Below are 10,464 nucleotides of genomic sequence, written 5' to 3' on the forward strand. Positions count from 1 at the left end.
CAGGAGGAGAGTTAGGAAGAGGAGTAGGATGGGAGGAAGAAACAGAGGGGATGTTCTGATGTATGGATTCCACCTTTTCCTTAAAATAGTCAGCAAAGTCCTGAGCGGAGATGGAGGAAGGAGAGGCAGCTGAGGGTGGTTTGAATAGAGTATCAAGACAGAGAACAGTCTGCATGGGTTATTTTTTTCGTCTCTTGCCAACTGGTTCCATTGGTCTCCCGAGCTGGGATCCATGATATTTCATGGTCTGACCATGCACCGATAGAGCTAAGGTGCGAGCACATCCGAACAGGCAGACCAGGAGCGAACTGGAAGCTCAACGAATCAATCCTAAAAATTCCTGAGATTTATGAGACAATAAAGGAAGAAATAGTTCAATTCTTCCACACAAACCCAGGCTCTGTAGATTCCCAGTTTGTATTATGGGAGGCTCACAAAGCGACTCTGAGGGGCATACTAATTAGCACCACAGCTAGGAGAAAACGGGAAAGGTACTCAAAAATTATGAAGCTTCAATCGAGATTACATTCCCTTACATCACTCCATAAGAGTAACCCTGACCTGCAAACCCTACAAGAATTGAAAGATACCAAAATTGAACTAAACATGTTGTTGACCTCCAGGGCAGATAACGCGCTGAGTTGGTCTAAGAGGAAATTTTACGAAAAAGCGAACAGGCCGGATACTATGCTGGCTCGAGCGTTAAGAGACAGACAAGTGAAGTTTAATATCCAAGCTATACGCTTAAAATCAGGCACCCCCACGGCCAACCCTAAGAAAATAGTAGAAGAATTTGGTTTGTTCTATGAAACACTATATAATGGAGAGAAAGTGGCACATAACGCTAAAACGAGCGAGAAGCTGAGAGATTTCTTAGCCAGCTCAAAACTAGGGAGATTGACAGAGGCAGAGAGAGAGAGGCCATGTGCGCTGATTTCACTATAGAGGAGGTGTCACAAGCCATTAAGGAACTCAAACCCTCAAAAGCCCCAGGGCCAGATGGCTTCTCGGGGCTATACTATAAGAAATTTGCCAAAGTACTAGCCCCTAGGTTGCTCCACGTGTTCAATGCAATATTAGCAGGAGCCCCCATCCCCAGAGAGATGTTACAGGCGTCTATATCATTAATCCATAAACCAGGTAAAGATCCGCTGGACTGCAAAAGTTATAGGCCCATATCCCTAATCAATACTGATATTAAAATATACGCTAAACTATTGGCCAATAGATTATGTCTAATCCTACCCAGACTTATACACCCAGATCAGGTCGGATTCATTAAAGGCAGACAGGCAGCGGACAATACCCGGCGATTTATTGATCTGGTAGAATTGGCCACTAAAAATAACACACAAAGTATGCTGTTAAGTCTGGATGCAGAAAAAGCTTTTGCTAGGATAGACTGGCCTTACCTGAAGGAGACGCTTGCGGCATTTGGCTTTGGGGATCAGGTGAGTAGAGCGATTCTCTCGCTGTACACAGGACCTACCGCCAGGGTAATACACCAGGGCTTTCCATCTCTCCCCTTTCAAATTAAGAGTGGCACGAGACAGGGATGCCCATTATCCCCTCTCCTGTTCGCTCTATGTATAGAACCACTGGCGGCGCAAATTAGAGGCAACCCGGACATCTCAGGGTTAAACGTACACTGGCGACACACTTTATTCGAGCTCGGCTAGTCCCACGAATTCGGGTATACCCGGGTGTATTGAGGTTTGTGACTGTTTTCTGCCCGAGTGCATTGAGTTATTTTCCGGCAGGGATTGAAGCATTTTATTCCCGCTGGCTGCAATACTGCACAGTACATATATATATACTGCATTACAATTCATGAATTTATGCCATCTGGTAGACACGCGAAGCATTGCAGCCTATTAAATCCTAATCATTATCATTTAACAGATCAGCCGCCCGTCAGCCAGGCATGAACCCAGGCTGGGAAGGCAAATGCAACGGGGCTTGTCAGAGGTGAGGAGCGGCGCATTCCAGGTATCTGCCAGGTACATACCGGGTATTTGCTCGAATAAAGTGTGTCGGTGCAGTATATTCTCAAACACATAAAGCGACCCTGTACGCAGATGATATCCTACTAATTATTTCAAAGCCCCTCACCTCCTTGCCAAACCTATTGGATTTATTGGACAGATTCTCGAGCTTTTTGGGATTTAAAATAAATCAAGCTAAATCTGAAGCCCTCAACATCAATCTCCCTAGACACGTAGAGAAGTTATTGCAACTGAATTTTAACTTCCACTGGCAACAGAAATACATAAAATATCTAGGAGTCCACATTGCCAAGAACACCAAAGACATCTACAATGCAAATTACCCCAACCTAATTCGGACGTTGATAGCTGACCTCCATAAATGGTCCTCTATACGAATATCCTGGATAGGTAGGATACATAGCGTCAAAATGAACCTACTCCCCCGTATCCTATACCTTTTCCAGACGTTACCAGTGCCACTCAGACTGAAGGATTTGCTCTCACTTCAGTCTGCAATCTCTAAATTTATCTGGGGAGGGAAAAAACCGAGAGTCAACAAATTAAATATGAAAAGATCTGTCCTAGCAGGGGGCCTAGCGGTACCCTGCCTGCTCTCACATTACAAAGCAGCTCAATTAAGCCAAATTGTTCAATGGCAATCCAGTCCACATTTAAAACGGTGGGTGGAATTAGAGAGTGCTGCCTGCGCTCCTTTAAAAATACGCAACTTGATTTGGCTACCTAAAACAGCACGACGATCTGCTGACATGCCGCTTTCCTCAATGACCAACTCGTCTATCTGGGAGGCTAATAAGACTAAATACTCTCTCACAACGAGTAATTCTTTGATGTCCCCAATTTGGAACAATCCCAAGTTCGCTCCTGGCCTTCTGGAGGGAGATGCATCAATTTGGAAACAAAAAGGTTATATACGAATTAAAGATCTGGAGGGTTACAATAGCAAGATTAAAACGTTTGATCACGTCAGAGAAGAAAAAGATATACCCCACTCAGAATTTTTTAGGTACCTCCAGCTTCGAGCATTTTATAACAAATTTGCCCCATACCCCCCCCCTGACGTCATTCGAAAAGCTCTGTCTGGCAGAGACCGACACAAAGGGACTCACATCACAATTGTACAAGGAAGTAGTTGATTCTGCGAGCTTTAGACAGCAGCCACCGTCATTTAGAACCCAATGGGAAAGAGACCTTGGAGAGACATTAGAAGATGACGAGTGGAACGCTATATATATGGCCACGGCAAAAAGCTCCATATGTACCGCACTAAAGGAGAACGCATATAAGGTCCTAATGCGGTGGTACCTCACCCCAATGAAATTAGCCAAATTCGTGCCTGGATCCTGCTCACTATGCCCCCGGCAGTGCGGAGGATCGGCCGATCTGTTACATATGCTGTGGTCTTGCCCGCGGATCTCCCCACTATGGGAAGAAATTAGACATTGGATACAGAGAGTCTTCGACCTCACTATTCCCCCAGACCCATGGCTATTCCTCTTGAATAGACCACTAAAGGGCCTGTCCAAAGCAAACAATAAACTAATAGCACATTTTGCAATAGCCACACGGAGCGAGATAGCAGCACTATGGAAACGCCCCGAAATTCCAAGTATCCCAAAGATTCGAAATCGATTGTGGTTTATCTGCCAGATGGAAAAGTTGACGAGTCTAGTTAATGACACTGGCACCAATTATCTCAAAGTATGGACGCCTTGGCTGGCGCAGACGGATATCCCCGGGGTTGAGAGGAACACAATCTGGCTGTGATAGATGCAGGTGCGTTCTCCTTTAGGAGCGGAAACTCAGTTCACGACGACTACACAGACAAATAGACAGAACGCCTACAGAGGTGTCAAACTGGAGAGGACGCAACCCACAAAGAACCTTACTAGGAGCGGTGAAGAGACCTAGCACGAGTCGATGCTCCTCTTCCGGCCGCGCCACCCCTTTACTCCCTTCCTACCCACCTCCTTTTTTTTTTTTTTTTTTTTTATTTATTTTTTTTCTTTATTGATTTTGTGTTTGTCAATTTGAATCAATCGTACTATGTGAATTATGTTATTATCTTTATTGCTAGTCTACCCAAAACAATCCGGTCGAGTAGGGCCCGAAAAACCGGGATATGTCTCACAAGCTGACATACGGTACTGTCTATAGCGGAGATTAACACTAAAAATGAATGTAATGTATACTGTATTCTGTATCACTTGTTTGGAAAAATGCAATAAAATCTAAGTTACAAAAAAAAGACTTGTGCATGTTGAATAGTGAAGAAAAGTAGGCTTGTTTAGCTTGCGAGAGGGCAGAGTTGAAACAGGATAGCATAAATTTGTAGTGAAGGAAGTCTGCGAGAGTATGAGATTTCCTCCAGAGGCGTTCAGAGGAATGAGTGGAGGACCGCAGCATGCGCGTGTGGGAATTTAGCCAGGGTCTAGGGTTAGAAGGGCGAGGGCGGCAGAGAGAAAGCAGGGCATGTAGATCAAGAGAGGAGGACAAGGCAGAATTGTAGTTCCTGACCAGGTTGTCAGAGTCTGTAGCAGAGCGGAGAGAGGAGAGGAAGGAGCGTAAAGTGGACCCAAAGTCAGGTAAGTGAATAGAGCGCAGGTTTCTGCAGAACCTGGGGGTAGATGGAGGTGGAGAAGGGGAGAAGCGAGATAGAGAGAATGAGATAAGGTGATGGTCAGAGAGAGGAAAAAGGGAAATTGAGAAATCGGAGAGAGATAAGTTTTTAGTGAAAACCAGGTCTAAGTAGTGACCATCCTTGTGGATGCTAGCTGCAGTCCACTGTTGAAGGCCAAAAGAAGAGGTTAGAGAGAGAAAGCGGGAAGCCCAAGGGAGAGAGGGGTCATCAATGTGGCAGTTGAAGTCCCCAAGGAGAAAAACAGGGGAGTCTGAGGAGAGAAAGAAAGAGAGCCAGGATTCAAAGTGAGAGAGAAAGGCAGAAGGGGGATGAGTAGAGGTAGGTGGGTGACAGATGACCGCCACATGGACAGGGAGATGAGAGAAGATCTGGACAGTGTGAGTCTCAAAGGAGGGAAAAGCAAGAGATGGAGGAATAGGAAGGGGTCGATAACGGCAGAGAGAGGAGAGCAGGAGCCCCACACCTCCACCACTGCCATCAGTGCGCGGAGTGTGAGAGAAAGAAAGGCCACCATAAGAGGGGGCAGCTTCCAGAGCAGAGTCAGACTGAGTGAGCCAGGTCTCAGTTATAGCAAATAGGAGCAGAGAGTGAGAGAGAAAAAAGTCATGTACAGAGAGGAACTTGTTAGAAAGGGAGCGCGCATTCCAAAGGGCACAGGAGAAAGGGAGAGAGGAGGGAGGGTGGCAGGGGATGGGTATGAGGTTGGAGGGGTTGACACCAGAAGGAGTAGAGGTTGCAATTGGCAGGCGAGGACGAGCGCATGTAGGAATAAGGCAGGGACCAGGATTGGGAGAGATATCCCCAGAAGCAAGGATGAGAAGCATGGATAGAAAGAGGATGTGTGAGGATGATTTGTAGGGGTGTTTTTTCATGCAGGGGATAGAGCTGTGTGGTGTCAGAGGACGCAGGTAAGAAAGGAGTTCATGTGAACAGAGAAGTGGTGAAGGAAGGAGAGATGGAGATATATGAATAGAGTTAGAGACATACTGAGACAGGTAAAAAGAAGTGAAGTCACAGCAAATATAAATGGTAAAGGCAGTATCCACTAACCTAATGATATGTAGTGACTAAAATAATTAGGGCATGGATAAATGCCTTGGCGAGAACGTTAATAGCGCATGGACGTGATCATATGCCCATCGACAATCACATAGCAAAACTCCAACTTGCGTTCCAATTAACACACTACCACGTTCCAGCCATCTTGTGTTAAATAGTTTGTATTAACTAAGTAAACAGTGCTATAGGCTATGTTAAGTACCTCAATCACTGACCAATGAGCAAGTTCATCACTTATACCTATACATTACATAAGGATATATAAGACTAACTCTGTTTTTATGTGTGATTTATTTTTCTTCATTATCAATATGTTATCTAATGTTCTTAGAAACAACATTAGAATAATCATGGTCTGGCTGTAAATAATGGCAGGTTTTGGTGCAATTTATTTATCTCAACATTGTTTGCCCGAGCTAATATTAATGGACTTTCGTGCATGTGCGAAGTTCGGATAACAGATCATTAGCATATTATTTGTATATGAGTAACCATAAGGTCGATTAAAATGTATCCATACGCTACTTCAGTTATTAAATCTAGGTTAATGTTAGGTTATTCTCTTTAGTGGATAGCCGTTAGGATTAACCCAACGTTAATTTAGATTAGGGTAATGTTCAATTGCCTAATGGAGCTTAGTGCATTTGGCCCTTTGTGTTTATGAATTACATTTGTAATTTTTTCTGTTAATATTTTATGGATCCCACTTAATGGAGCAACATGGTATCTCTTCACTTATGTATTAGAATAAAGGGCTCTATTCTAGAGAAGAAAATGTAAAAGTGTGGTTCTTATAAAATTATCCAAACTTAGTTTTTTTTTATTACTTTCCTTACCCTAACAAATTATTATGAGTATTACTTGTATAATCAAAAATATATCTAAATTTTCGTAATATATATATATATATTATATTTCATATTTCATGTGGAATAATAAATGATTTAAATTAAAAAATCACATCCAGTTGATATGATACAGCTTAATATCTTCTGATCCTCCAAGAAAAGTTTATTTTTCTGCATGCAATAATGAGGGTATACAGTACTGTAGATGTATACCGTGTTATCTTTTTATTTTGAAAAAAACTGCAACATTAGATTATCAGGGGTCATGTGTATGGATTTATATATGTGTGTTACAATTACATTTCAAATAGACATATAATAAAGGTTTTAATACAACAATACAAGTTGTAGCCCTATCATCACTGTATCAAAATAGAAACCGATGCAATCAAGTACGTTTGAAACCACTTGACACAGATTGGGTAGTGAACTTTGTTGTGACGCCCAGATTCATTTGCAGCCAAAGCCAAGTATACATTACTGCATGTGACTTGTTAGTACAGTTTACACCTCTGAAGGTCATTTCTCAAGGTTGATACATTAATTAAATAACCCCAGACCATTTGCATTCAGTTTATGATCTCTAAACATGTCAACACTTTGGATTTTTCCCAGGATATCATTTGAATTTGTTTTTTTTTTTTGTTTTTTTTTTTACATTTACTATGATAAAGAAATTGTATAACTGGCAGTTGCGCCATCTATAGAATGTAACACCTTCTCTATTACATGTGCCTGGTAGTGAATAGGATTAGTATATTGATAAAATAAGACTTTTTGCGTTGTTTTTCTCACACAATATATTTTCAAGGTGGCATAGCCTTGTGGAGCTGAGCAACATTTAAAGGTAAACTCGCAGTGCATTGTTCAAATGTAATAGAACCTTTAATAATGTCTTCCTCGTTATTTTTCACCGTATGAATGTATCAAAATTAAATTAAAACGTGGGCGAGTTTCCTATGCAAAATATTTATTTTACTTTATATTTGTTTTCCATTCCATTTTTTTACACATTTTTGCCTCGGTCATTTTCTAACTGTTCTTATACAGCATACATATATATATATATGAATGAATGCACCTGCATTTTCTTTAAGAAAGTCCACTATTTATAAAATAACATTTCACAAAGATTGTGCATTCATGCAACACTGCTCTAAGCAAGCTTCAAGATACTTTTTTTTTTCTTTAAATGACATAAAATGTACTAATCGTCATTTTTTTTCTCTAGGTAAAGATTATCAAAAACAAATGGCAAAAACAAATCAGTGTGTTCTCAACGGACCTTATAACCATTTTTGGTTCAGGTTATTATGTAAAGCAAAGTTTATTGTCACAGGAAAGAAACAAAAGTCAAAAAAGTTTAAGTATTCTAGTTAAATAACAATGCATAGTCAAGTGGAAATATAATTTAGGCATGTACAAATAGAAAAAAGTTTTCTTTATATATACATATATATTACAACATTATTCCATATGGAATTCATGATGTTTTGATTCTTCCGTCTTAAAGAAAGGCCTTTGAGCAAGGCATAAAATATAGAAGTAAATATTGATGGTATTCATTTTAATTGAGTTCATAGTACATGGTAAATTGGTCTGGAATCGGGAGTATTGGGTGTCCTTGGTAGGGAGTCCGTGCTGGTTGTAGGAGACAAGGAGATGGAGTCTTGAAGTTGAAGGACTGACTGATCAGATGAGGAGATGCGATCCACTATACTAGATAAACAGTCAAGGCTGGATAGTGCTGTGATTTTGTTTGTAGAGTGGGCTATTGAGCAAAAGAAAGACACATTTAGCTTCGTGAAATCTACATACAGTAAGTACAACTCATTCATCTTTACCTTTTACTAACAGAACCTTCATTGAACACACAATAATTGTTTCACATAACCTCCTGTTATCAACGCCCATGCAGGACTTGAACACAAACAGGTTTTGCATATGAACCATTTACTCATCTTGAAAATATAGGTAAGCAAGTGCTACTTACTTATTGGTTGTAAATCAGAACAATATACACTGTCAAAGCTGCTGTTCCGTCTGGACCATTGTGGGCTGCTGCATTCAGTCTAAAACAAACAAAAATGTGTACAGTATATCATTATTTGATTCATAATAATATGTTTAAGGGTCATAAGTGCATGTATGTAATTATTTGTGTGCCAGATTGACAACGCTTTAAATGTAACACCACCATCGAGTATTTTGCCCAGAAAAATCTTCAAGGATCTCATGACATAAACTGGTTTTAATTCAGTGGCTTCTTGAAAAATGAGCAGCATGGCAAAATCGAGGTCTAGCAAAAAATGTGTAACACGTTAAGCATGAAGAATGGATTGAAGCTGGAGGAGGCCACACTAATTTAGCTGGAGTACTCTTTCCCAGAGCTATTTCACATGGAAACTTGGCAGAAATAAGCCAACAAGCAATAAATGTACCAACTTCCCGAGGACTAATTTTATATGGGGATATCCAAACGTTTTTCATCTAATCTGTTTAAAAATGTACAACAAACGGTGCTGACCTTTGATGAACAGATTAAATGAGAACTGTTTATCACTAATCAATCAACTGTTATTTAAGTAAAAGGTTACTAGTACGGCTCAATCTAATAAGTATGCACTTACATTCAATTTAGATTTGAAAATGATAGAGTAACGCTGGAAACAGAAAATCAAACGCACAGTATTCAGATCTAGTTCTACATACTACTGTATTGCTATTGTTATTTCACTAGTTAAAATGTCTTATAAACTGTACATAACTATATATACTATGAAAGTTTCAAATTACTATGACCTAATTAAGTTATTGCAACAATTGCATGTATTTAAACATCACCCGTGATTAATATTGGTATGCTTTTGAATTATTATATATTAAAAATAAACAAACAATCTCACTCATTATCCAAATCTACAACTCATGAATGAAGTGCTTTTATATAGAGTTCTTACCATGCCATCTGAGCAGTTGGATATTGGGCTCCCTGGTTCAGAACAACTCTGTCCTGGGAGACTGTAATAGTTTTCTACCTGTTCTCTTAGCAGGTCTTGGAGACTCTCGATATATTTAATGGCATTCCTGAGGATCTCCACTTTGGGCAGCCTTTGGTTGGGGTTTGCAGTGGTACATCTTTTCAGAGTTTCAAAAGCATGGTTTACTTTCTTTAGCCTCCTCCTCTCTCTCATTGTGGCTGCCTTCCTTCTGTCCATAGTGGACGACTTTCTTTTGCAAGCCTTACAAGCCCACATCAGACAGTGGCCAGCCTGATGGTGCCCGGTGGGCGCTCTGACGTGCTCATCTTCATCGGATTCTTGAAGGTCTTTTTTGTGAGCTCCATAGACAGACATTCCGTGCTCAAAGTCATCGGTGAATTCCTCCTCAGGAGAAGGGATGCATGAACTGTCATAGAAGAATTCAGATGGGGAAAAATGGCAATTATCCACTATCTCCATTCTTAGCGATTCTAGTAATGAAGATGTTAGTTTGTTTGGGTTCAAGTGATCAAGGCTCAGGAAATTACTTTGGAGTCCCCTTGGCCGATTTCCTCAGTAATTAGTAAGCCCAGGCTAAGTGCCTTTGTATTGATGCACCAGCTTTTTATATATCACGATTAAAGGAGGCTGGTCCACGGTGGCTAATAACCATTAGCATATCCCACTACAACCCCTACTGGGGGCTGTCTAAGAAAACCTCCTCCTTTTCCCCAGAGTCTGGTTTCAGTTTAAGGCTCTTTTTACACTTTGCTATTTGTGTTAAACAAAATGATAATACACTGAAATACGTTATATGTTACCACAAACTTGGAGAATATGCTTTTAGTGTAAATGGATCCCCCCAAAGAGCCAATTGTTAATACAATTGGGTGAGAAAATCAGTACAGCTACCAACTTTCAAAGTGGAC

General features: G+C 40.6%; 1 protein-coding gene across 1 annotated transcript; it reads right to left on the reverse strand.

The window, feature by feature from the left end:
- Positions 1-6,981: 6,981 nt before the first annotated feature.
- Positions 6,982-10,124, reverse strand: MYF5 (myogenic factor 5). The gene is made up of 3 exons (XM_075598956.1): positions 9,515-10,124; positions 8,548-8,626; positions 6,982-8,325 (listed from the first exon to the last, which is right to left on the reverse strand). Exons 1-3 carry the CDS (start codon positions 10,013-10,015, stop codon positions 8,132-8,134), a joined length of 774 nt encoding a protein of 257 aa, XP_075455071.1. The 5' UTR covers positions 10,016-10,124; the 3' UTR covers positions 6,982-8,131.
- Between the last annotated feature and the right edge of the window lie 340 nt (positions 10,125-10,464).

Source organism: Ascaphus truei, chromosome 5 (assembly GCF_040206685.1).
Source record: "Ascaphus truei isolate aAscTru1 chromosome 5, aAscTru1.hap1, whole genome shotgun sequence".
In the NCBI taxonomy this organism is placed as follows: Eukaryota; Metazoa; Chordata; class Amphibia; order Anura; family Ascaphidae; genus Ascaphus; species Ascaphus truei.

Excerpts from the sequence above, each read along its gene's own strand:
- MYF5 (XM_075598956.1), bottom strand. The coding sequence starts at position 10,015 with ATGGAGATAGTGGATAATTGCCATTTTTCCCCATCTGAATTCTTCTAT. Across the intron at positions 8,627-9,514 it reads CCAACTGCTCAGATGGCATG|ACTGAATGCAGCAGCCCACA; the intron begins GTAAGAACTCTA and ends TGTTTGTTTTAG. Across the intron at positions 8,326-8,547 it reads TTCTGATTTACAACCAATAA|CCCACTCTACAAACAAAATC; the intron begins GTAAGTAGCACT and ends TTTGCTCAATAG.